General features: G+C 41.7%; 1 protein-coding gene across 1 annotated transcript; it reads left to right on the plus strand.

The window, feature by feature from the left end:
- Nucleotides 1-3,721: 3,721 nt before the first annotated feature.
- On the plus strand, nt 3,722-24,531 carry LOC310964673 (cytosolic phospholipase A2 gamma-like). Its single transcript, XM_083937890.1, has 13 exons — nt 3,722-3,931; nt 5,236-5,346; nt 7,305-7,447; nt 9,729-9,915; nt 10,023-10,128; nt 11,405-11,545; nt 14,326-14,391; nt 14,522-14,662; nt 15,652-15,795; nt 15,913-15,996; nt 18,201-18,355; nt 20,129-20,300; nt 23,605-24,531. Exons 1-13 carry the CDS (start codon nt 3,824-3,826, stop codon nt 23,775-23,777), a joined length of 1,731 nt encoding a protein of 576 aa, XP_083794016.1. The 5' UTR covers nt 3,722-3,823; the 3' UTR covers nt 23,778-24,531.
- The last annotated feature ends 372 nt before the right edge of the window (nt 24,532-24,903 follow it).

Below are 24,903 nucleotides of genomic sequence, written 5' to 3' on the forward strand. Positions count from 1 at the left end.
TTTTGTATTCAATAAAGGAGAGGGGGGTTGATTATTAATTATTGGTTATTAATAATGCTTTAAAAACAGGAGATCTGAAAAATCTGAGTAATTAAGTGAATATTTTTCCAGCCAAATTAAATTGTTTACACTATAGTCATCCTTTCAACCGGCATTTCATTCTGGTACTTTTGTTGTCCCAAATAATTGACTCCTAGCTTTACAGAGATTGTACAAAAGCGATTACGTTTGTCCATGAATATTTGATATGAGATGGGAGTTTACAGTAAATTTCAATTTCTCAGCACTGAAGAGTTACATGTGTGGTCTATGGAGTTGACTTCTTGCTTCCTTGTTGGATATTTTTGGCCAACTGAAAGGTTAAGTTGGACTTACACAAAAAAACTGAAAAGCCCGGTCACCTTAAGAGAAACCATAGACAACTATTGCTAAGTAGCACACAAAACCAAGTAGCATGAGAGCTGCAGAGCTCACCTAGCGATGCCCCTTTCCTCAACGCTTAGGAGGTCGCACCTCCACGGGTGTAATGTGTCACTGGTACTCCCATCCCCTTCATGCCTGGCCTTTGACAGTGTTCTACCCTGACCCTTCTGTCTTTTAGGTTCCTATCTATCACAGAGTGAGCTGAAACAATGGTGATTGATTATATGACCCACTAATGAAAGCACTTGTTGCTTCTTTGCTGAGTATTCCAATCTGTATTGTGTCTGTGGAGACATAGCCTCTCTAAATGTAAATACGCCGCCATGTTAGTGACGCAGCTGACAGCGGGCACTTAAAACTTCTGAGTCAGGCTTGTAGTAAGGGCAGAAGCGTAAAGCTGTGATCACACCGCATGCGATAGACGTGATGAAATCAAATGAAAAGAGAGTAATGCGCTGCTTGATCATATTTGGATCAAAATTGGACCATTACACGTTTTGGAGTGTCGTAGCAGTTATGTAGCAGTTGGTGGTTAGCTGCCTGCAGCTATAGTCTGCTGTTGTGCTAAATGGGAAGGGATGCTAGTGCTAACCAGGGATCAAAACCTATCAGAGCTGTTGTGTTGCAATGAAACCAGGCTGTCAGTGATTTAACCTCCGTAGCTGTAGAGGGTGCTGACCTGCCTCTGCGGCTCTCCTGTAGATCAACCCGAGATACACTCATGGAATAGTATTCAAGCTGCAGTTACGGCTTTCTTCTTCTTCTCCTTCTTTATTGTCGGCAGACTCAATGCCTAAAGGCATGTTGCTGCCATCCACGGGTCAGAGTTATAACCATTATATTATATCCATAGGAACAGTCCGGTTTTATTGATGTAGTCAAGAACTGCAACAATGGCGGCTGTGGTGATCCCATGATGAACCCCCGGATGTTATGACGCTTACCGCAATCTCAACGCTGATTGGCTGACATGCCACAGCGTCACGTGATTCGGCTGAAAAGTTTCAATATTTTCAACTCCCACGTTGGAGATGTTGGACACAAAGATCGATTGATTTTCGCTTCTATAGCGTCGCGAGTAAAGCAGGGCACACGCCACCAGCGTTCAAATCGCGTCTGTAGATTGACTTTGTGTGTGATCGCCCTTCTTCTATCGCTTCCAATATGCGGGTGATGTGATCACAGCATAATAGAAACGTGTGTGTGTGTGTGTGTGTGTGTGGATTTAAGAGGGGAACGCAAAGGGGAGGGGCTGGAAGTAGAGAGGTGACTGTGTCAATAAAGTTTACAAAAGAGAAAAAAGCAAAACACACGTAGTGACTGTGCAGTCACCACCAAAGAGGCTGCTAGAAAGCAAAAAGTATCTTAATTCTAATGGAGTACAACTTTAAAGCGCTCACAGTGCAAGTCCATTACCCTGCTTGGCCCTGATGTAGAACTCAAGTGCACGAACAGGTGAAATGGTGACCACTTGTGCCTCTCCTCGAAGAAGAAATAAAGCTTAAATAATATGATTGAGTAAATAGCAAGGCTATAGAAGAAGGCTGCAACTGTCAAGAGGCTCAATAGCTTTGGGATGACTCCTACAAGGAAATTGGATTTCCAGCAGCTTACAAAACACTTGCATGGAAAATAAGGAGGTATAAAAAATACACTATAAGTTAAACAATACACAAGCGTCATACCCCTAAGATCAGACTTTTTTTTTTCAGTCTCCCTCCATTAGCCTTGGGGGGCCTGATCTGACTGGATAATGGAAAGATGGAGAAGTCTCGTGGTGAAATCTCGTTGTGAAATATCGCGGGATGTTGCCTGAAGACTGCCAAGTAAAACTTTAGAGAGGGAGAGTGTTTTGAAGCATATCTTTGTGTTCTGAACCATTTTGAATCTTAATCATCTCTGAATGTTCCCAACAACATTTGGAGCTCCACTTCGCGCATCTTTCACAGACTAACGTTCTCTTTGGACGCAGTCAGGTAGAAGTTGTGTCTCATTGTGCTACAAATAGATCCTTATAACTCGGATATACTGCACCTTCAGACCATCGAGTCTGCAGTTTGACCGGGACACTACTGCCAGACAAAAAGGACAAGACATCCTACCAAAGACCATCTTACTACATAAACATGTTGCTCCAAGAGGGGACACACTTGCTAAGGCTAAGCTAATGTTATTAGCTAGAGTCCAGGTTGAAAAGGCTCCCCTTCAGTGAATGAGATGTTGAAACTTTAAGAAGTACGGAGGTTGACGGGAAAACATGAATGGCTCCATCTAGAGCCAGTTTGGTTTGTCCATTCTGGGCTACTGTAGAAACATGGCGGTGGGATATGGCCAACTGTTATGTAGGCCAGAAGTATACAAACAGGGACAATGACACCAGTGTTGGGCCTATACTTAAAAAGAAGTAACTAGTTAAAGTTACTTGTTACTTCTCCCAAAAAGTAACTAGTTGCTAAGTTACAAATTATAAAAGTAGTTACTATGGTAAGAAACTATAGCTTTACTTTCAAGAAGGTTGCCTCCACCCCTCTTTAACAGAACTTCATATACATGTGCATGTTGAATTATGTATGATAAATCTGAAAATTATAATGAACAAGACACTTAATACAATAAATTATTAAAATGGACTTTTCGGCACTAACATACATCAAGACATCGAGACAGTTTTTTTCGTGTAACAATTATTCTCTCTTGCTAACAGCCGGACATGGCTAACGCTGATTAGCTTGGAGCAGTAGTATGGTGATGGCATTAAAACTTCTTTTTTAATCACTAATACTGCTCAAAATAACGTCAAACCTCTGCAGTAGAACGATAAGAGTCCCTACACATAAAACTAATCACCAATGGGCTCCTTCCTTTTGGATTGACTTTGGTAATCCACTTGAATGGACTTTACTATGCGAGGAGCTGGTACCTGGGGCAGTTGATTAGGCTTTTCAAAACACTCTTTTCATTATCTGCTACGTCTCACACCCGTAAAACATAGACATAGAGATTGATGAGGCAGACCCACTGTTGGGTCAGGGGGTAAGCCTTGCCTAGCATACTGCAAAATTAACTGATTTAACAGTTTCATACAACACACTGCCGACCAACGCAATATACAGTAAGCACTGCATACTGTGTTGGTCTGTGAGCTGTAAACGTAGACATAACCCTGCAAGGCTATTGCTGAGGTATGCTTTTATGTTCAGGATTCAGGATTGTCTGAGTGCTACTGTGATCTGTACTTGGGTTCAGCCTGGCCCAGTCGTGTCCGTGCACGCCGGTGTCTGCCCATGTGACTGAAGCCTGAGCAGCTTACATCACAGAAATGTAACTGCGGAGAAGTCAGAACACAGGATTTACCTGTAGCATTTCCTTTAATAGTGAGGGTTGCTTCCACACCCTGAACATGAAGACTGGAAGTACACGCTTTTCAGCCTTGGTGATTTGGCTTCTGATTTCCGTAGTGCTTGCAAAAGTGGATGACAACATGGACGGGAATACAGTCATTTCTAAGGTGAGATTTAGGATATATAATAGTATATATCAACTGCCTCTCTCATGTACTTTACCGGGAAGTTGCATCATAGGTTCCCCTACACTGATAACATGTGTGTTTACTTAGTACTTGTCTATAAAATGGGAAATAAACTTTTGTCTTTTTAATAAAGAAACCAGGAAGTACTTGGCCTTCTTTCCTCATTCTGTGAGCGACTGTTTAAGCGCCCTTAAATCCCTCAGTGGCATGCAGTGTGGCAGGGTGAATACAGTTCAAAATGTCTAACTGTAACACATTGAAATGCTGTAATTTTACTTGGTTTCTGCAAGAAAACCATCAATTTACCATTTGCATATTCATTTATTTCATCTTAAAGGTTGAATATGTATAATCATTATTAAAAGCTATATTTAAAATAATAAAAATACACCCATTGGGCGTTTTAAGTGGTACAGAATGAAAGTATTGCTTTATATTTGGTCTGAATTGATATATGTTTTTAATTAATTAATTTTTGTTTGACAATGACTTTCTATCGTGTTCTGTTCACATTGTAGCAGCCAATAAAATTGGGCATTGCTGGTTGCCAGGGTTGTCTGTTGTTGCTACAGAAAGAAGGAATAATTTTGAGTTTAGAGCTAGCTAATACTTCCAGTTGAAGACTGACTAACTCTAGTTAGTCAATTACTGTTGGAAAATTAATTGATCAGTCCAAATGAGTCTTTGCCCAATATGACTCATCATTGACATGGTGCAGGCTGATCGCTGACACACTCGGCAACCAACCTGGCAACCCGACTGCTGACATTTTTAGAATTTATTATGTTTCACAGTTGGATATTTTATTGTGCTGAATTGTGTCTATTTTAGTTTAGTTTACTGTTTATTTGACGGGGACAATGCACAATGTTACACATGTACCAGAGTTAGCTAACCGCTATTTTGCATCTGCAGTCCCTGAGCAGACAGAAAAACAACAATAAATACGCCATTAAAAACACAACAATGTGTAAAAAAAACATTGGACAGGCAGACAAAGAAAGTAAATACAAAATACAAACAGGACAATACATCAAGTAATTAATATGTATGGGGTATATATGTAAGATATGTGTATTACATATGTTCAGATCTATTTGAAATCTTGGATATTTGTTTCAATGAGTGTAGACGTGTTTTGTCCTGATGTGTATTATTCTGGTTTACTGTGTGAAACTGACTCTGGACTCTGAATAGGAAATAATGATAATCAATAATACAGATTACTTACAAGACACTTTCAAAACAGTTTAAATCAGTTCGCTGTCTTTGATCATTTCCAGAAACCCATCCGTCAGTCTTGGACTCTGTGTGCTGGTGAACAGGAGTATGTTCTCAAGAGAAAACAAGTAGTTCTGGAGTCATTCAGCAGGCTTGGAATCAACTGCACTGCAGTAAGAAAGAAAGACAACGTGTCTTGTCCCTTTGTTTCTTTCACTGAAGGCAATTCTTTTCCTTTAGGAGTGTGTCATTGTGTTGTCCTCGATATTTGCAACGTGTTCTCGTGGACACGTTCGCAGCAAATCCTATGTAAAGTTGTAGGAAATTTGTATGCAAAGAAACACGCTAACGGACTGCAGGACCGGACTGGAAGTGAAAAGACGCGAAACCGCAAGTGCAACAACGCACAAAAAACAACATAACGAGACTGATTTTAGCAAAAGAAATTAAAAGCTCGAGGGCCATGCCATTAATTATTCATAAACTTTAACCTCCAATAAAATAAAAACTAGCCTGGTACAAAGACATGTACTCACCTCAGTGTTGTCATGGAGATATGACTTAAACATACAGACCAGAATGGTTCTTTGTACCAGGCCTTAAATAGGTTTAATTATGCTGTGAAACGGTCTGTTTAACATTGGGGTCAATGAGAAACTGCTCTATTATGAAACCTGAGAACACTCTCTACACTCAGAGAACTGCAATTTTTGGCACTTCCTTATTGGATCAACCAGGAAGTTGCTGTCATTTGGGTTTGGGTTAGGTATGGTTAGGATTAGAAAAAAAAAGCCGTAATGGACCAGAAGTCGTCCGCCGAAAAGGGAGTGCATCAATGCACAAAAAAACAACGATTTAGGGGTGGCCGGTGGAACAGTGGTTAGGGTGGTCGCCCCATGTAAAGATGCTGAAGGTCCTTGAGGCAGTAGACGCGGGCTTGACTCCAACATGTGGCCCTTTGCTGTCTCCCCCTCTCTCTCTCACCCCATCTCCTGTCTGTTCTATATAATAAAGGCTAAAAAAATCGGTATAAACGATTATAGCGAAAAAAAAGGAGACGGTTATGGTTAGGCATGAAAAAGTTGGTTAGGGTTAGAAAAAAGGCCATGATCAATACATACCCATGGTGCTATCAAAAGGCATACGATACAACAAAACAACAGCCCTGAGAGGATGGACATATTATAGTATGGTCAATTTACCGAAAAAAATGGCGCCCATTCATTCCTATGAAAGCTGCTCAGTGGCGGGTGGTTGCTTTAGTGCGTTGCCACTTCCTGGTTGTGTGGTGTTTTCTCGTAGTGCGGGAGTACTGACCAGATGTAGAAATGTTCACGTTCCTGAGCCCATGCCCGAGTAACCCGACGTCCCCAAATGGATTGATTGATTGATTGATGGGAACTCTTGTTTGGAAATATTTTGGGAAGGGGCGGAAATACTGGTTACTGATTGGATAAACCATCTGTCTATCACCAACATACAAGCCAAATCAACCAATCAGATCAACAAACTGTATAACATACTAACAGCATAAACAGCGTAAACAACATGTTGGCAAAGGATATTTGCCGTTTGTGTAGGATAATGCCCGAACCTCAAGCATGAAACAACACAAAAAACAATAGAAAAAACCTTGGACACGATGCACAAAAAATGTGAGCAGAAGAGTTGTGGTTCTGCAGGAGCCTTGCACTTGGCTCTATGGAGACAGGACCTAAGCTGCTGGAAGTGTTTCACTATGGTCTTTTTAGCTGCGCATCCTCCTTCTCATGCCCATAACTCCATTTTGGTAGGGTCTAAAATTATGCTCACCTCTGTTTTTTTAGTACAGGGTCTCAAGATAATTATGAGCCTTTGATTTGTTTCCAGAATTTTTTTCAGAGGTGAAAACACGTTTAACAAGATGGCTCGATAGCACTCCTGACAAAATTTCAACCAACTAACCCTTTGTCCGCTACATTTCACCACTACACCAGCATGTATCATGTCCTGACTTTTAAAAAAGCCTATTGGAGCCATACACTAAACACAACAGGAAGTCAGCCATTTTGGATTTACTGTGCAATTAAAAAAAAACTTTTTTCCCAACGTGCTGTACGTGATTATCTATCTCAACCATGTTTCCAACAAGGATTCGGTTCCCCACATCGCTCTGTTGGCATCAGGTGGGGGTCAAAGGGCAGCTGTGGGTCTGGTAGGCTCCCTCTACCAGATGGAAAAGGAAGATCTGTTGGACACTCTGCTCTACCTGGGAGGAGTTTCTGGTTCAACATGGTAACAATATTCTCACAATCCCACATACAACATGAGTGCATGATTGATAGCTGAAGCCAGAACAATGAGCAGAAGAAATGCTTGGATTCCATTCTGAGATTTATTTACTGGGAAGTAAGACAGTACTGTATTCAACTGAATAGAAGACAGTGTATTTTTCCCCTAAAATTCGCCTGAAAAAGGGGAGTGGTCATATTTTTGGGGTCTAGATTTCGATGGCCAAGTAAGTGCTTCTATAGACAGAGTCACTGATTCACAGTGTAAGAGTTACATGTCAATATACAGTCAAAACAGCAGATGACGCCAAAAATCTGTTAAACGAGTTCCTTTCAATGCCTGTCAATCACAACACAGTTTACAGAGAAACTTTTTACAGAGACAACTAGCTTACCTGGGGCCTGTTTCACAAAGCAGGTTTAGTGAAAACTCTGAGTCTGTTAACCCTGAAATGAGGGAAACTCTGAGTTTTCCGTTTAACAAAGGGAGGTAACTCAAACCAGAGACAGAGGGGTAACTCTAGCCTGTTTCACAAAGAGAGGTAACTTAACTTCTCGGTCAGTTACCATGGTAACATGCTCTCTGAAACTAACCTGGTCGGGACCAGGTTTTTCTCAGAAAACCTTGAGTTTCTCTCTGTCTCCGCCCTCTTTCAGCCACACACGGTGTTTGATTTCCTCATTCATTCAGTCAGCGGGCAAGTTTTGGCGTAGTATAGTTATGTCACTGCAAAAATCATTCAGTAGGCCTACATTAGAAGTTATATTCGGTAGTGACTATTTTACTACCATGGCATGTGCTTTTGATAACGATCCTGTGGATGAAGGTGCAGCAATACTGCACAGATATTTAAATATTCGTCGGGAGATGATTATCAGATCGCGTATAGATGTCCTTAATGTACTGCAGCCATAATTACAAAATGAATTAAATGGATTGTTTCCTAAATATAATCCCAGCTTTTCTTGCAATTCATAGGTTCAAAAGTGTGTGCTTTTAATTTGGTTACCGCTATATAAACTACCCCTATACAGCCTTCTGATCCAGAATATCACCTATAATGCGAGGGGGTGCATTTCACGGCAGGGGTTCGGGATACGCACAACCCCGTTTTATGTCACAGACTATCATTTACATACAGAGCCTCATCCGTCCTTATATTTCCAACATTAACAACCAAAGTAATGCTCTCACATCCCAGCAGATATTGTATGTTGCGCTGCGTTTTTTTGCAAATGGGAGTTTTTTATAGAGAGAACAAAGTTTCCTATCTCAGAGTAGATCAATTCAGAGTTCAGTGTTAGACTCAGAGTTTGGTGAACCTGCTTTGTGAAACAGACCCCTGGACAGGACCATGAGACACGGAGAGACACAGGGATGTCCCCCCAAAAAAGTCAAACAGCTGTCAAGCAGCCGAGAAACAGGAGAGTACCTATGTCCCCCGCTTTGTATGTGACCGAAGAAGTCAAAACCCTTTTTTTTTTTTTTTTTTTAAAGGTGAGATGTTATCTGCTTTTCACAGAAAAGGTCAGATGTTCCCCGGTCTGTCATTTTTTCCACAAATAGTGCCGAATTCCATGGGAAATAGGCCTATTACTACCCCCTAACCCTGACCCTACCCCTTAACCCCTAACCCTAACCCTAACAAAATGCTATTGGTCATGAAGAAAGACTCATTTTGTTTTGGTCGTTGCAATGGTGGGTTTGAAATCATTGGATTACTCATTCGATACTGAATGAATGAATGAATGAATGAATGCTTTATTTCAAACATATGAAAAAAAAAATAATTACACTTGAAACACGAGTCATTAAAAAACACATACTAGTTTTTTTGTCTTGGATCTGGTCTTCAAAAATTATTTTTCTGAAAATTATTCCTAAAAAGGGAGGAATGTCTTATATTCGGGCCAATACGGTATATAACCAATGATACTTGTCGTACTCATACATGGAATGCCATATTGCAAATATGTGTAAAAACTTTATTTGTATTAACCCTGATATAGTTTGCAAGCTGATAGTGACCATAGGTGCAATAGTATTTTGTATGAAGGTATTATAACTAAGGTTCAGGAACAAGACACCTCTCTCTCTCTCACACTAATTAAATCTACTTCACAGTTAGATCTGGTTACCTCACTGTGGGCTGGTTCTCAACCCTTTGTAAAGAGATCTTTTTGATGATCGATCCACGGCCCCTGAACCATCTCTTTCCATAGTCCCCTCCATGCCGTGAATGACCTGCATGACCCTTTCTTTTGACCTACGTCTCCTGTCATAGGTCCATGTCCTCCATCTACAGCGACCCGCAGTGGAGCAACAGCATGGACACAGCATTGTCCAAGCTGTCAGGTCCTGGGGTTGAGTTGGAGGAGGCTTTGGCCTGGTTGAGTGAGAGGGCAAAGGAGGAGCACTTCTCTCTCTCCGATGTCTGGGGAGTTTTGACCTCTGCTGGGATCATGAAACAGGTACCAGGGCAAAGATGCACACACTTGTACTCTTAATAAGTCCCATCTAATATCTGCTCTGTTATGAAAAAGTGAAGCTTTTCAGAGAAGAATCTGTGTTTCATCAGATGGACCTACGTCATCTTTCAGATGAGGCCAGCAGAAATGCCACCAACCCTTACCCCATCTACAGCGCCATAGAGAAGCACTGCTACTCAGATGGACTCATAGAAGGTAAACCCATGCATATGCACTTGTCACATTAGGACCTTAAATGAATACTTTACCAGTTTGCATTAAGCTTTATGTCTTTAGAAACCGAGTCATCTTTTTGAACGGTCATGCATCAATCCCTCATTTCCCCCTGAGACGAAAGAGAGGCGTATCTACCTCTAACACTTCCTGCTTTAAATGCCGTCAAAATTTAAATTGTGCACCATTTTAAGCAGAAGTGTTACCGCGCATTCACACCCAGAGTGATGGAGGTGATTAAATCGCCTGGAGTGTCGCCTTGCTTGATCACATTTGTCACATTTTTGATCATCGCTCCATTGCTTCAATCGCAGGTAGCAGCCGAGGCGGCTAGCTAACTGAAGCTACCCCCGGCTCAGCCTACTCTGCTAAATAGGAAGTTATGCTAGTGCTAACCAGGGATCTGAATGCTTTTAAAAGAACACAAATGAACTTTCAGATGAAGTGTGTGTCTCTTCAAAGAGTCGTTGTCTTGTAGTGAGATGAGGCCGTCAGTGATTTAACCTCTGAAGCCATACAGGTGCTGCCCGGTCTACTGTAGATCAAACCAGGATACACTTCACTCTGCACTGACAGCTTTCTTCTTCTTCTTCTGGCTTTCCAGTACTATAGAGGCCAAAGGGCACCATTATATTATAACCATAACAGTCTGGTTTCCCCCAAGTACTGCAACACTAATGGCTTTGATGACCCCTTGGATGTATCACAGAGAACCTTGTTGAGGCTTACCGCAATCTCAACGCTGATTGGCTGTTGCGGCACAGGGTCACGCAATGCCAGCGTTGAGGTCTTCATAGGCCTATTTGCCGAGATATTCGTCAGTGATTGTGGAAAAAATAACAGACTGGGGAAGAGTCTGTTATTTTTATACATACAAAGCAGGGAATATAGGACCTGGGGAACATAGGACCCGGGAACATAGGACTTGCGGAACAAAGGTCACGGGAAACAATGGACTCTGGGAACATAGGACCCGGTGAACATAGGTACGCTCCAGAAGGGAGGCGTCTACTGCGGCTGCTACAGCCAAGGCAGAGGACATGCCTGAGGATGTGGTGCATTATGGGAGTTGTTGTTTTGCTGCCATAAAGTCACTTTTTGCCTTTTCTCAGTCAAGAAGGCACCATTTTAGAAACTTATGTTACATTTTCGACTCCATTTATGACCCACTTTCAACACAGATTAATGTTTGCACCAGTGAAGTATTCCTTTGATGTGTTATTGACTTGCAAGTGTAAAGAGACTTTCTGTCCTTTAGGGAAATGGTTCGAGGTGAGCCCTCATGAGGCTGGTTTCACAGAGCTGGGTCTCTTCATTGAAACTTCTCTCCTGGGCAGCAAGTTGGAGAATGGAGAGCTGCTGGAGGAGAAGCCAGAGATGGACATGGTCAAACTTCAAGGTTTGTGTTCACGGAGAAGTATGGACATGCAGCAACTCAAGACATGAAAGCCAATTAATACCTGGATTTTATTTTTTAAGGCACAATGAGTAGGATTATCCCCAAAAATACAACATAATGTATCAACTCATGCAAAAATAATCCCTCTAAACTATGATCCACTGGAAGTGTGTGGTAGTCCCTATTGTATTATTTTGCGGGTTTTTTTTATTAGGAAGTTTCTGGGTATCAACCTCTGTGAAAATGTAGTAACCGGTTAAGTTAAGTTAAGAAAATTGCAGACAGTGCAGGGAAAAAGTGTATATTTATATATTTATTTATATATATTTTGTCCACTTAGGGCGTTTTCATCTTAGGTAACATACCAAGTCAGTTCAGACCAAAGATTTGCATCAAAACTTGCAACTACCTGCAATGTGCAGGTCTGCCAACGTTCTGAAACCTGCCAGTTCACACCAATGCGACGAGGTAAGACGATGTATAACTCTATAGCAACTCTCTCTGTTCTTTAGTTCTGACTTTTCAGGTTTTTTTGTAACTGTATATAATTTGTCGCATCATTAAATGTAAATGAGGACAGAGATACTGAGATATTTGCTACATCTGCATTTCTATTTGTGATGAAACATAGAAAATACAGTTTTCTTTACCTGATTGACTGCTTTGTCCTCGATTACGGCACTCCCTCTTCTCATATTTTCTCTAGCTAACTCAACCCTCTCTCTCTCTGTCTCGTTTTCTTTCTCTCTCATGCGCTTGCTGAGCCAGTTTAAAACCGCCATATTGACCAGCTGACAGTTTGTAAGTGACTTTACCAGCTGACTTTGCTACAATCTGATTGGCTGTTGAAACAGGTGACGTTCCTTACATTTTAAAACCAGCTGCTGGTAACTTGAGGAGCTGAGTCGCAGGCGACATCGTCTTTTGGCCTAAGTCAAAACGAAAACAGTTTAGTCCCATCGCCAATCTTTGGTCTGAACTGGGCCGTGTCCAGAAAGGAAGCGATAGATGTGATAAAAGCAGAGTCCAATGCCTCCGAGGTGTGAGTACAGAATATTGAACTTTTCAGCCTAATCACGTGATGCTGTGGCAGTGTCAGCCAATCAGAAGGGAGGAGGGGGTGAGGAGGAGATGCAAGTGATGTGATTCCTCTGCCAGCAGAAGCACTACTTGTCAACAATGGAGGAGACGTATCCCGGACTTCCACAACAGGTTGAATGCAGCAACGGTGGTTAGCTAAACCATGAGAAAAAGGAAACAGTGGGTGAAAAATGTTAAAATAGGCGGGTTCTAGGGCTGCCCCCAAATAGTCGACCAAGCACTGGTTGATCAAAAATTATTAGCTGAGCAAAATGTCATTGGTCCATTGGTCGCAGGAAAAAAAACCATTTGGATTCATGCCATGTCAAAATTATGTGAAAATAGATGTGACTGGTGGCTAGTATTGAGCCTAAAAGGCTGGAGGGCTTTAATTTGAAGGACCAGATACAGGAAGCCTTGGCAGTCAGTCACTGTCAGTGTTCCTGACAGTGTCCCTTCGACATCGGGCTTATTATTATTAGTTAATAATTAATAGCCAATCATGTCGGCAAAGCCGTCTAAAATATGGGATCACTTTGAAAAGAACAAGGATGACCCCAAGAAGGTCACATGCAAACTTTGCAAGAAAAACTTAGCCTCACTCGTCCACGACAAACATGACCTCCCATCTCAACATGTAAGTAACGTTAGCCTAGCCTAGCTACCTGCCAATGTTGCGACAGTCTCCTTGCTGTTTTTTTCGGACACATTTAGAAATAGAATCTGAAGTAATTTGCCGGTGTCATTAACAGGAGGCAGACTTATAGCTCGCGGCTGTGCTCACTTGGTCGACCAAGAAAATCCTTGGTTGGGGGCAGCCCTAGTGGGTTCGCATCATCATCACGTGGATGGCGCAATTGGCACATTTGGGAGACACTAACTGGGAGACAAAAGTTCAGAAAACTCTCAATTTGATTGAAATGAAAAACAATCTACCAGCTGTCATTAGATTTGGATTTAAATACTGTTGAATTTTTAATTAGCTCCACCCACTTTAAGCTTGTGAAATAACCAACATGGTGGGAGAAAATAGTGTTCATTTATTATAAAAAAACAGCAAAGGATAGTCTATTTGGCCAAGGGGTCTCTCTTGGGTCAGAAATCACAGTCATCCTGTGAATCAGCAAAGCTGTTGCTGCAGCCAATGAGCCAGAAAGAGCCCAGAGCCCTCCCTTTACGAAGGATTTATACAGCAATAAAGTTCACTGGGTTATTGTGATTGGTTCAGAATGTTGCTGAGGCAGTCCCTGGTCCAGGCTTTAGACTTTCCATAACTAGACTTAGACTTTCTCATTCGTTCACACCCTACTTTGAAACTTTTCATTTCCAGCCGCAGATCCCCTCTCATCTTAACATGGAGCTTATCTGCAACATCCTTTAATTATGACATCTTTGTTACATTGATAATAATGTGAAAGCATGCTAAATCGTTTTAATTTAACTTCTATATTTACACAGTGAGTAATAACAAAACTAGTTATATTGTGACAAAAATAAACTATTCATGTATACAAATCTCCACAAAGCTCAGTGAGAGAATGTTTTTTTTTTTTTTTTTTTAAATGGTGCAGTTAGTGTCTTTTTATGCTTTTGCATCACAGACTACACATAGAATATCTGCAGGAATTCATTCGGTAGATTGTTGATCATGTGTGCATATTAATCCCAATTGTCAAACTGTGTGTGTTTAAACCATGCAGGTGTTCTAGGTTGTGCGTTGGCTCATGAGGAGGCAATCAGAGAGTTCATCCCTCCCTGGCTGAATGGTGATCACAGTTTGACGCTGTCATACGTAAAATGTATTTTTAGAAGATAAGATACAATAACATAAAACTCTTGCTGTGTGTGTGTGTGTGTGTGTGTGTGTGTGTGTGTGTGTTTGTGTGTTTGCCTCAGTACCGGGACAGATAGACAGTGCTGCTGAAGACTACCTGATTGTATACATTGCCCTTGATACACTTGTAGGCCTCACCAGAAGCAACATTAAGGATCCTACTGCTCTGTCTGACCTGGACAAGCTGCAGGAAATACTAAAAGGTAGTGGCAATGATGAAGTTAAGTATTCTAGTTGTTTCTGTAGATGCAATCTAAGGTTACGTCTACGCGATTGAAAACAACTTTTTTTCCCTCCGTCGTTCTTAAAAGGTTTCCCGTCCACACAGCCTCGGCTCATGAAATACCTGCATCCACAGGAAACCAGTGATACTGACTCAAAACGCTGTAGTACACATGCCAGGCCTGGATGTGGCGCTTTAACTGCAACAACTACACAACAGAGAAGAAGAGACGCTTTGTAGAATACAAACACCGAGAGCTTCTCTCCAAATCTGGAGACTTCAGAAATCCACCTCCATCCTAGAGAGAAATCTGTCGACCGTTTCTGGTGTTATTGGAGACTTTTGGGCTGTTTTGGAGTCTGATGCACGAATCACTCTGCAGTTATTGTCCTCACCGAGCAGAGGGTCCTGCTGTGAGCCCCTTCCTCGTCCCAAAGCACTCACTAGATTTAAAGACTTTTCACACCTTCTTAGCAACTTTATTTATAAAAAGTGACTAGCGACCAATTTAGCACAGAGCATCAGAGTAAAGGAGAAATATATGGTTGGCCTAATTCATTCCCATGCATGTGGCTCAGAATCCAGTTCAGTAAACAGTCTATGGGTCTGTCTCGTTCCTCTCACGCAGCAGCACTGTTTTTGTTATGTGACACCATGGGGTTAGAGGTGAGAGAGATGGGGAGATGACGGGATCGTTTAACAAAGTATGAGGTTTCACCGTCCAGACGACAACGCCACTGGGGGCGGTTCACTCTTGGACCCGGTTTCAAACGATCCCGTTTTCAGGCTCCGATAACGCCGGCTGTGTGCAGATGGTCGGCCATAGCGTTACTAAAGTTGTGCGTTTCAGGAAAACGTGTCTCTGTGCGGACGGGCCCTAATATTGTAGCTACTCTTAAATATTTTATTCCCATTTGCATATCTGTGAAGAAATAATGTCAGTTTTCACTAGTTTATTTTCTTTTCCAGAGAAGGTAACTCATGAGTCAGCGTGGCGCGAGTCAAATAGTTCAGACGATAGAAAAGGTCTTTCTCAGCAGTGGAGTCTCGAGCTGCTGGCAGCAGTAGAGACCTGGAGCCAGAGTCTGGAAGACGGAGCTTTCAAAACACATGGTCAGTGAATTGGAGATTAACAGCCTGGCCGGTCAAAGTTGTTGACGCACACATCCACTCTATTTAAATGAGTTGTAAACACGTCTTGTGTGATTCTTTTCAATGTATTTTCTCCAGTCTCTCTGCTTACTAAGCAAGTCCTTCCCATGATCATGAAATGGGAGTGGGGAACGACCAGAAACTTCCTCTACCAATACCAAGGTGAGAACACACACCTCTTCAGAAATAGTAGCAATGAAAAAAGTAATAATACTTGACATTTTGGATATAAAATTTCCTCACATTCTTGTCGCAATTTAGATTAGAAGGTCGATACTGTCCGGTCTCTACAGTTAAAATGAAGCTATCGAACTTTTTTAAAGTTGTAAACATAAACATTCTACATGTCTCCCGGTTTATTTCCTGTTGCAATGAATATTGTACTGTCATGACAATGATGCTGTTGGTTTATCTTCTATGTTTCATCTTCAAAACTGCACTATAAAAATGTGACACTAAATTTGAAACAGAACATTGTAATTTCTGCATCTATTATTGATTTACTGTGTGTGCCCCTAAAATTTCAGGTTGTGCCCCTAAAATTTTTAGTTGGGGCACACAGTGCTCCTGAGGTCTATAGCCAGCAGCTGATTGGCGTAGCTTAAAGAGGACCTATAATGCTTTTCTGTCTTTTCTGATCTATGAATGTAGTAATAATGTTTTATAGTCATGTTAAATAAAACCAAAGTGTCAAATAATGAAGTCCTTGCATGTAGACGAAAGCCCTGCCGATTGTCTGGGTTGGCTGTATTCAGCTCCGAATGGGAGCGTACCTATGTTCCCCGGGTCCTATGTTCAGTGCTGAGTCCTTTTTTTAAAGAGAGTCAGATGCGGGCATGACCCATATCAGGGCTAAGCCCCAGATTTTCACAATGTCTGGCTCTGCCCCTGGTCTGTCGGTATGAAAACTCTGATTATACGGTGGATATCAGAATTAGAGAACACTTTTAGATCCCTCCTAGTTATTGGCGTTAATCTGGCCTTAGGGCGCACTCACATCCGTACCGTGCCCAAGCATGTCTCACGGTACTGTGCCTAGGTACGCTTGCCGGCCACGGCCCGTTTGGGAGAGGTGGGCTTTTGTAAAGCACGTTTGCACATGTACAAGCACGAGCACGAGGCCTACGGCGATTCTGACATAATTTTATGTGCGCCTGTTCAGACATAGAAAAAAAGAAGGACTGACCATGCGCGGACATTTGAAACAGTGGCGGCGAAAGGAGATGGAGTGTTTACTGCAGACTTGGTCGGATGAAAATATTCAAAAACAGTTGGACAAGACGCACAAAAACTCTGAGGTCTATGGAAAGATTTGTAAACAAAGCGACGCATCGCGATGACGTCAATCAATGCGTGTACCGTGTTACGGCTTGATGACATATAGGCACGCAAAAAGCATTAGCGCGAGGCCTTGGTAGTGTGAGTACAAACGGGCATGGCCCGCGGGGGTAGAGGGAGGGGGGGACAAGTACCCTAAAGCACGGGGCACGGTACGGATGGACAGTGTGAGTGCGCCCTTAATTGTTAGACACATCCTGGCAGCTCTCCTGGTTACTTTGCAAGATGGCGAGCTGTTTTAAGGTGACTAAAACCCTGAGACAGCAGGTTGTCCAGATGAAGGCCAAAGGGATGACCCTCTCAGCCATCAGAGAGAGATTGAGCGTTCACAGTCTGTGATTTCAAGAAAATTTAAACTTTACAAGGACACAGATTCAGTCCCTCAAAAAGGCCGGTCGTCCACGTAAAACACGAGAGGACAGTATTATCATAAGACTATCAATGGGGAATTGGCTCAACACTGCAGCTGGAGTTGGTCCCCAGTTCAGTTCTGAACAGGGCAAGGATCTGTCTCTGCACAGTATCTTGTGGTTTAAGATTTTTTGGACCACTCTGCAGTGACCAAACCTCTTATCAGCAGAAATAATAAAAAGGCTAGACTTGCCTTTGCTGAGGAGCATGTTGTTTGGACAGAGGAGAGCTGGTCCAGAGTGACTTCAGTGATGAGAGGACGTTCAGTTTATTTGGCTCTGATGGACACATTGTTTCGGCGTAGGACTGAGGAAGGACTGAACCCAAAGTGTGTGAAGAAGTCAGTTACAAGTGTCATGGTTTGGGGGATGTTTTCTGCAGCAGGAGTTGGGCCTCTTGTGGCAGGGTGAATGCAAATATTTATGTGAACCCCCTTCAGCGACATGCAATACCACCACTGCAACTGTCTCTCAATCAGCTGCCATTTTCATGCAACACAATGTCTCCTGTCATAGAAGAAAAGAAAATGATAAGTAAGTGAATGAATGATTAAGTTAAAACAAGCTTGCCTGAAGTTTGGTTGATTTGAAAAAATGTTAAATTGTGTTGCTGGGCAGATTCCACGGTTCCACCTTGCCTCCGCTCTAAAGAAAGAGTCCAACTGGTAGATGCCGGGCTGCTGATTAACGTAGCCTACCCTCCATTTCTGGGAGACAAGAGAGACATCGACCTCATTATCGCACCAGAGTACAGTGCTGGAAACATTTTTGAGGTACTGTAGTGTCTGTGTCAATCAAATCAAAGTTACTACAACTATTGTACTATTATAATCTATTTTACTGGATATAATGAAACCAGGTCTATGGTTAATTTTAGATGCTTTAATGAAAACCCTTTGCACCAGTGTCCTCACACCATGGCTCTTCCCTACGAAACTATGCAACTTTCTTTCAAATTTAGAGACTGAAATGCATATGTATTTTAATGCGCAAATGTTTTGTTTCGTCTGTACGCCACCTTTGACTTGAATCTTACGCACAGTTTTATAAACGAGGCCCCAAAGTGTAAGCCTGGGGCTACATTTACACGTGGCTGTGGCTATTTTCACAAATGGACATTTCGCTTAATTTTAATTTTTTTCATTTTAAAAAATATCGTGCACACCTGTCCGTTTTCAGAAACATTTTTGTCTACACTAATTTGTGTTCATATGACGTCAAGAATCCGGAGTGTCAATCGTCCGGAGTTTTTCAAAATCTCTATTCTGGCCGGAGTTTTCAGAAAGAATCGTTTTCAGAAAGAATCGTTTTTAGAAAGAATCGTTTTTAGAAAGAATTGTTTTCAGAAATAATCGAGGAGAATTCGGGAGCCTACCTATGTTTCCGAGCTAATCAATGTTAGCCACGTGCGGCTAACATTGAAAGTGAAAATGGGCGCAGATCTGAGCGCAGAATTGGTCGTATGACAGGACACACGTGTGATTTATGAAACATTTGTATCTGACCAATCTCAGCGTATGAATGAGCGGGCCTTGATAAATGCGGCAGCTGAATTCGATCTTCATTAACATGTTACGCCCTTAAATATTCCTGGTTCGGAGGCCTCGCCCACTGAGGTCAAACATGGAGAGGAGAAACGCTGGTACGAAAAGAAACATTTCCGACACACAGATCTGCATCCTGACATCCGAGATGGAGCAAAATAAAGATGTGCTTTTTGGCAGTCTTAAGAGTGGAATAAAAGGGGCCCATAAAATGCTGTATGAAAAAAGAATAATGGAGGCAGTCAACCCTAAGCAGCGCTCCACTGTGACCCGTGTGCATGTGTGCGCACTGTTGAACCTGCGCTCCTGCTCTGTAGCGGGGTTTGCCAGCGGGGTTATTAGGTATTCCGTTAGGGGATAACCTTTTTCACCTAGAAGAACCATACCAAAATGTTAATCATCTGATAACTTGTTTGATTTAATGCAATTTATCAAGGGTAGCCACTAACCAAAGAGATGACTTTGGCTCTGCAGTGCGCTTTCCTGCAGCCGCGTGCCATTCAATTTCATTCATTCATTCATTCATCTTCAACCGCTTGTCCCTGTCGGGGTCGCGGGGGCTGGAGCCGGGATGTTTTAAAAGCGATAGCTTGGCATCACAAATCACCTGTACATTTATCGAGTGGTAGTTTTTGCGATTGATGAATGCGTAATCATTCATGGATGGTGCCTTCAGACGCACATGAGTACAATCAATTGCTCCAACCACAATTTTTTATTTTTTTTTATTCGTTTTAAGACTCCGTTTTGATCTGTTTTAATATGTGACTGCTTATGCTTAATGACAGCTGAGGTTTGTTCATTATGTTCGTAGCTCCCACTCACGTCCAAATTGATAAATGCCGAAGTTTTCTTGGAAATGGTCGTAAGCACGTTTTTCTGCCGTACGTTCGTTTGATGAATGAGGGCCATTGTGTCTAACTCAAGTGTGATTTATCGCCCAGATGCGGTTCCAGAGCAAGAAAGCTGTGAAACAACGCTCACCCTTTGCTCTCTTCACAGACTCTGACTCTTGCCAGAGACTATGCAGCCAAGGTGAAAAAGGCTTTCCCAGAGATAGATGAGAAAATCCTGCAGGAGCGAGACTGGCCAAAGGACTGCTACGTGTTCGAGGGAAAAGAGAATGAGCCCTGGATCATTTACATGCCGCTCTTCAACAGACGCAACTGCAAAGGTCTGTTACACACCAAGATTTTGTATGACTTTTCTTCTCAGAAGCAGATTTGCTTTGGAGGCAAAAATCATTAAGGGACCATTCAAGTTAGGCAAGACAAATAGAAAACATACAATTGTGTCAATCAATGCATTCTCCTCAGGGCTTGACAATAACTTTTTTACTCACCAGCCACTGTGGCTAGTAGTTTTCAAAAGTTACTAGTCACTCAGCATTCTCACTAGCCACAAATTTGTATATATAGTATATTAAGAACAAAATACCCTACATAAAGGGCAGCTTCTTATCCATATTGAAAAAAATGTTACAGGGATGTAGAAGATTAATTAGAGTGAAAACCTGGCAAGATGAATACTTTCTGATTAAATACATAATTTATCTATAACAATAAACACTGAAGCCTAATGCAATTCAAATACATATAATTCATAAAACATAGAAGATTTAAATATTTGTAATTGAAAGCCGCAGTAATTACTCTATATACAGGATATCTAAGCAGCAATAACGTACAGGTGCATCTCAAAACATTAGACCATCATACACATATATTAGATGAGTTACTGAAACTTCAAGTTCTTTTACAGTTTCAAATTTGAAGTTTGTTTTAGAAATCACAAACTAAACCCCTTTTTTTCCCTGCTGTAAGAAGATCCAATCTGCGCAGTACTTCGTTTTCCTAATGCCATCATATGTCAGCCTCTCTCTACCTGCCTTCCACTTGTCGTTGAAGACTCTTTTCTCTTTCCATCACATATCGGTAGTTGCTATTCACGGCTGGATCTACTTCTCTAGTTGATTCTCAACTTACCTGTTTTTTTGTCCATGCAACACGGAAGTGTTGTATCACTTTGCCAACAGTTTATTAATTCGGGTGACCTTTGACTACAATTAAATTCAACCAGCCAAAGTGGCTAGTAGGAGCAACTGTTTTACCTGCCACAGCTGAAATGGGCGGGTGTTCATGTCAAGCTATGCTTCTCTTTGTACCCAGGTGTCGGTAGCAGAGGTGTTTTCTTGTTTCTAGTTTTGTCATCTAAACCTAACCAAGTAGTTTAGTTGTCTAAATCTAACCAAGTAGTTTGTATGTCTAAACCTAACCAAATAGTTTTTATGTCTAAACCTAACCAAGTAGTGTTTATGTCTAAACCTAACCAAGTGGTTTTTATGTCTAAACCTAACCAAGTAGTTTTGTCGTCTAAATCTAACAAAGTAGTTTTGTCGTCTAAACCTAACCAAGTAGTTTTGTTGTCTAAACCTAACCAAATAATGTTGTTGTCTAAACCTAAACCAAGTATTTTTTTTTGTCTAAACCTAACCAAGTAGTTTTGCTGTCTAAACCCTACCAAGTAGTTCTGTCTTCTATCCTAACCAAGTGTGATCAGTAATTCTAAATGTATGGTCACAGGCGTTTTTTTTCCACAAGTGAAATATATTGAAACAGGTCTGTAATACATTTGCTTACACAAATCAATCAATCAATTGATGTGTTGTGTACCGTAGATCAGACTTTTTTTCATGCATGTTGCAAATTAAGTTCTGGGTTGTCGTTTTTTTGTGTTTATGTAACACAGAGGTCTAAAATTCTCAATAAAGGGACTTAACACACTGGAGTTCCTTTCAAATGCATATCTCAAGATCATCTGGAAAGGCAACAGGCGAGTACACAATCAATATTAGAGTTTGATATGAATAGTAGAAGACTGCACTAATTTAAATCCGGGAGTAAGAAAATAAGGGTGCTGTCACACTAGGGACCTGGGACTGTTCCAGGGCAAGATTGCCCCCAAAGTCCGGATTATATAGTTAGTGTGAACACTGTGTTCCGTTCAAGATTCAAGATTCAAGATTCAAGAAGCTTTATGTATCCAGAGGGAAAGTTGGGAAAGGATCATAGTAACAATAAGCTAACATAATCAAATCAAAATAAAGCTAACATGAAATAAATCAAACAATTCACCAGGTGTGACAGAGTGCAACAGACATTGTGGTTAAGCGTAGGTATATACAATATACAACAATACGCAGCGTGCAGTTTAGCAGCATACTGAAATAAAATAAGTACAAACTAAATAAGTGAGAAGGAGCGATAAGTGATAACAGTGTTAAAAATGTAGCAGCATTTCCTACAGAACTAAATGACAGTATGGCACAGTGAAGTGTAGCAGCATTTCTTACTGAAGTAAGTTAGTTACAGTAAAATACAGTGAAGTGTAGCAGCCTTTCTTACTGAAGTAAGTTACAGTAAGTTACAGTAAAGTACAGTGAAGTGTAGCAGCCTTTCTTACTGAAGTAAGTTACAGTCAGTTACAGTAGAGTACAGTGTAGCAGCGTTTAACTGAGATACGTTAAAGTAAACCACAGTGAAATGTAGCAGCATTTCCTACAGAACTAGGTTACAGAAAAGCACAGTAAAGTGTAGCAGCAGTAAGTTACAGTACCCCTAAATAAAGGTATGTAGTGGTGATATAAAGTGACAGAGTAAAGTGTAGCAGCATTTCTTACTGAAGTAAGTGACAGTACAACTGAATAAAGTGGTGCAGTTATGATATAAAGTGAAAGTTCTCAGGATACAGTGTCTCCACTGTTCCTTACCTGACCGGGGGAGATGAATTATAAAGTTTGATGGCCACCGGAAGAAAAGACTTCCTCCGGCGTTCAGTATTACACCGGGGGAGAATGAGTCTGTGGCTGATCACCGGTCCATGCCCGGGACCACTTGAAAAGTTGGTCCAGGGAATAGTTCAGGGGAATTCGGGCACAGAATGATGCAAGTGTGAGCACAACTCACCAAAGCAGGAGGAGTGCTGTGACAGCGTGACATGATGACATCTGTCCGGTCCAAAACAGCGGCGAAAACATTCAATCACACCTGGACAGCACTCACAAAAACGTATAGATTCACAGTCTAATAAGAGAATATTTGTTTGTGCGTGGGTTCAACAGTACAACTGAACAGCGCCGTGCCAACTAAAGAAACTGAAATTAGACAAAGGGCGACTACCTATTGCTCTGACGACTTGTCCCGTACAACGTAACTGTACCAACTCTAGGGTTCACTGACGAATCACTGGTGTGCTCTGAAACAGAACAGAACAGCAGGTAATGTGCAAGCTGGCTGGCATTGGAGTGGGGGGTGGGGGGGGTGGGGGGATCGTTCTCTGGAACGGAGAAGGAAGGCAACAGTTCCTAACACCCTAAGTACTCATCTCTGCTCATTTTTCCAGAAGAAACTTTAAGCGCTAGTTCTCAAGAAGAAGAACAGGTGATTGGAGCCTAAACAGCTCTTCACTGTTTTTTATAGATGCAGAGGAGGTCAAAGCAAAGATGGCGGAGTTATCCACCTTCCAGCGTCCCTTCAGCCAGGAGAAGATTGAGTTTGTGTTGGAGACGGCCAAAGCCAATATCAATAACAACAAGGGGACTTTGCTGAGGGAGATTGACAAGGCTGTTCTTCGCCGAACAAACAAGAAGTAGGGACTGTTGTGGCACAGTTAATGTAGTTTAATCCAGGGTCTCACATCTGTGTACAGCATGTAACCTGTGGGCTCACTGTCTTCATCTCTCTGAGTTTATGTAATATAATATCATTTGTTGGTGTGAAAGAGCGAGATATCGATGGCTGGTGGATAAAATTGGACATGTCTCTCTTCTCTTTGCTTCCCATCTCCCGATCTACACTTGCTATATAATGGGCAACAATTTGCAGAAAGCCCCTGTACCTAACAATAGTGCCTTGTAAACTTTTCTAATTTGTACAACTAACTAAAGCTATGGTCTACATTCTGAAAATCAAACCCCTCCCCTCTATGTTCCACGATTTCTCCCCCTGAGCTTGTATCACCCTACCTCTCCTCCTAACGACACACCCCCTCTGGCTGAGCAAGAAGTGTTTAAAATAACATGGCTAACGTATGCTAACATGTGTTCACATTCACAGTCATAAGCCAGTATTGGCACCGACTAATGGAGGCTATTTATGTAACATCTACCACAATAAAACGCAAAAATGACCTGTTGAATAAAAAGTCTGCTTTCTCAGCATCTGTTTTCAGTCCCAAATCCTGGCATAGCATTCTCCACCGCTCAAAGGAATCCCCGATTTTGACTCATCTTTGGTTCCTACATAGGTCACATCCTCTTGGTTTCTGCCTTCGAACTCACTCCACTTACGTTTTCTCTACCCTTCTCCGTTCGGGCGAGCAGAGGCCTCTTCTTGGTATTGGTCTTTTCCTTCTCCATGGTAACAAAAGCTCTGGTAGCTGAGCTGCTACGCTTATCACTAGCCACTCAGAGTTTACAGTGAGGGAATGGGAGTTGGAGGAGATGAGGAGCAGGGGGGACGAGGGGATTTGATGGAGGGTACAAGCCAATGGGAGCCTCCCATGATGGATGGCCCATTGTTCAATTTCTATGCAGGCCTACGGCTGATGGACTAAATGGATTTTTTGGTTCTTTTTTGCTATTCATATTGTGTAGATCGGACTACAGGACCACAATCAATGTATAAACGTTGTTCATAATAATTACCAATATTCCAAATGGTAGACCATAGCTTTAATCATCATTATGAGGTGTAGTTTATGAATATAAGTCCTCCTCT

This window comes from Echiichthys vipera, assembly GCF_963691815.1.
Source record: "Echiichthys vipera genome assembly, chromosome: 23".
In the NCBI taxonomy this organism is placed as follows: domain Eukaryota; kingdom Metazoa; phylum Chordata; class Actinopteri; order Perciformes; family Trachinidae; genus Echiichthys; species Echiichthys vipera.

What these genes read in the sequence shown, in the direction of transcription:
- LOC310964673 (XM_083937890.1), top strand. Translation starts at nt 3,824, where the DNA reads ATGAAGACTGGAAGTACACGCTTTTCAGCCTTGGTGATTTGGCTTCTG. An exon ending in CTTCCTCTACCAATACCAAG is followed by an intron (nt 15,997 to 18,200) that starts GTGAGAACACAC and finishes GTTGCTGGGCAG; the next exon opens with ATTCCACGGTTCCACCTTGC. An exon ending in GTGCTGGAAACATTTTTGAG is followed by an intron (nt 18,356 to 20,128) that starts GTACTGTAGTGT and finishes CTCTCTTCACAG; the next exon opens with ACTCTGACTCTTGCCAGAGA.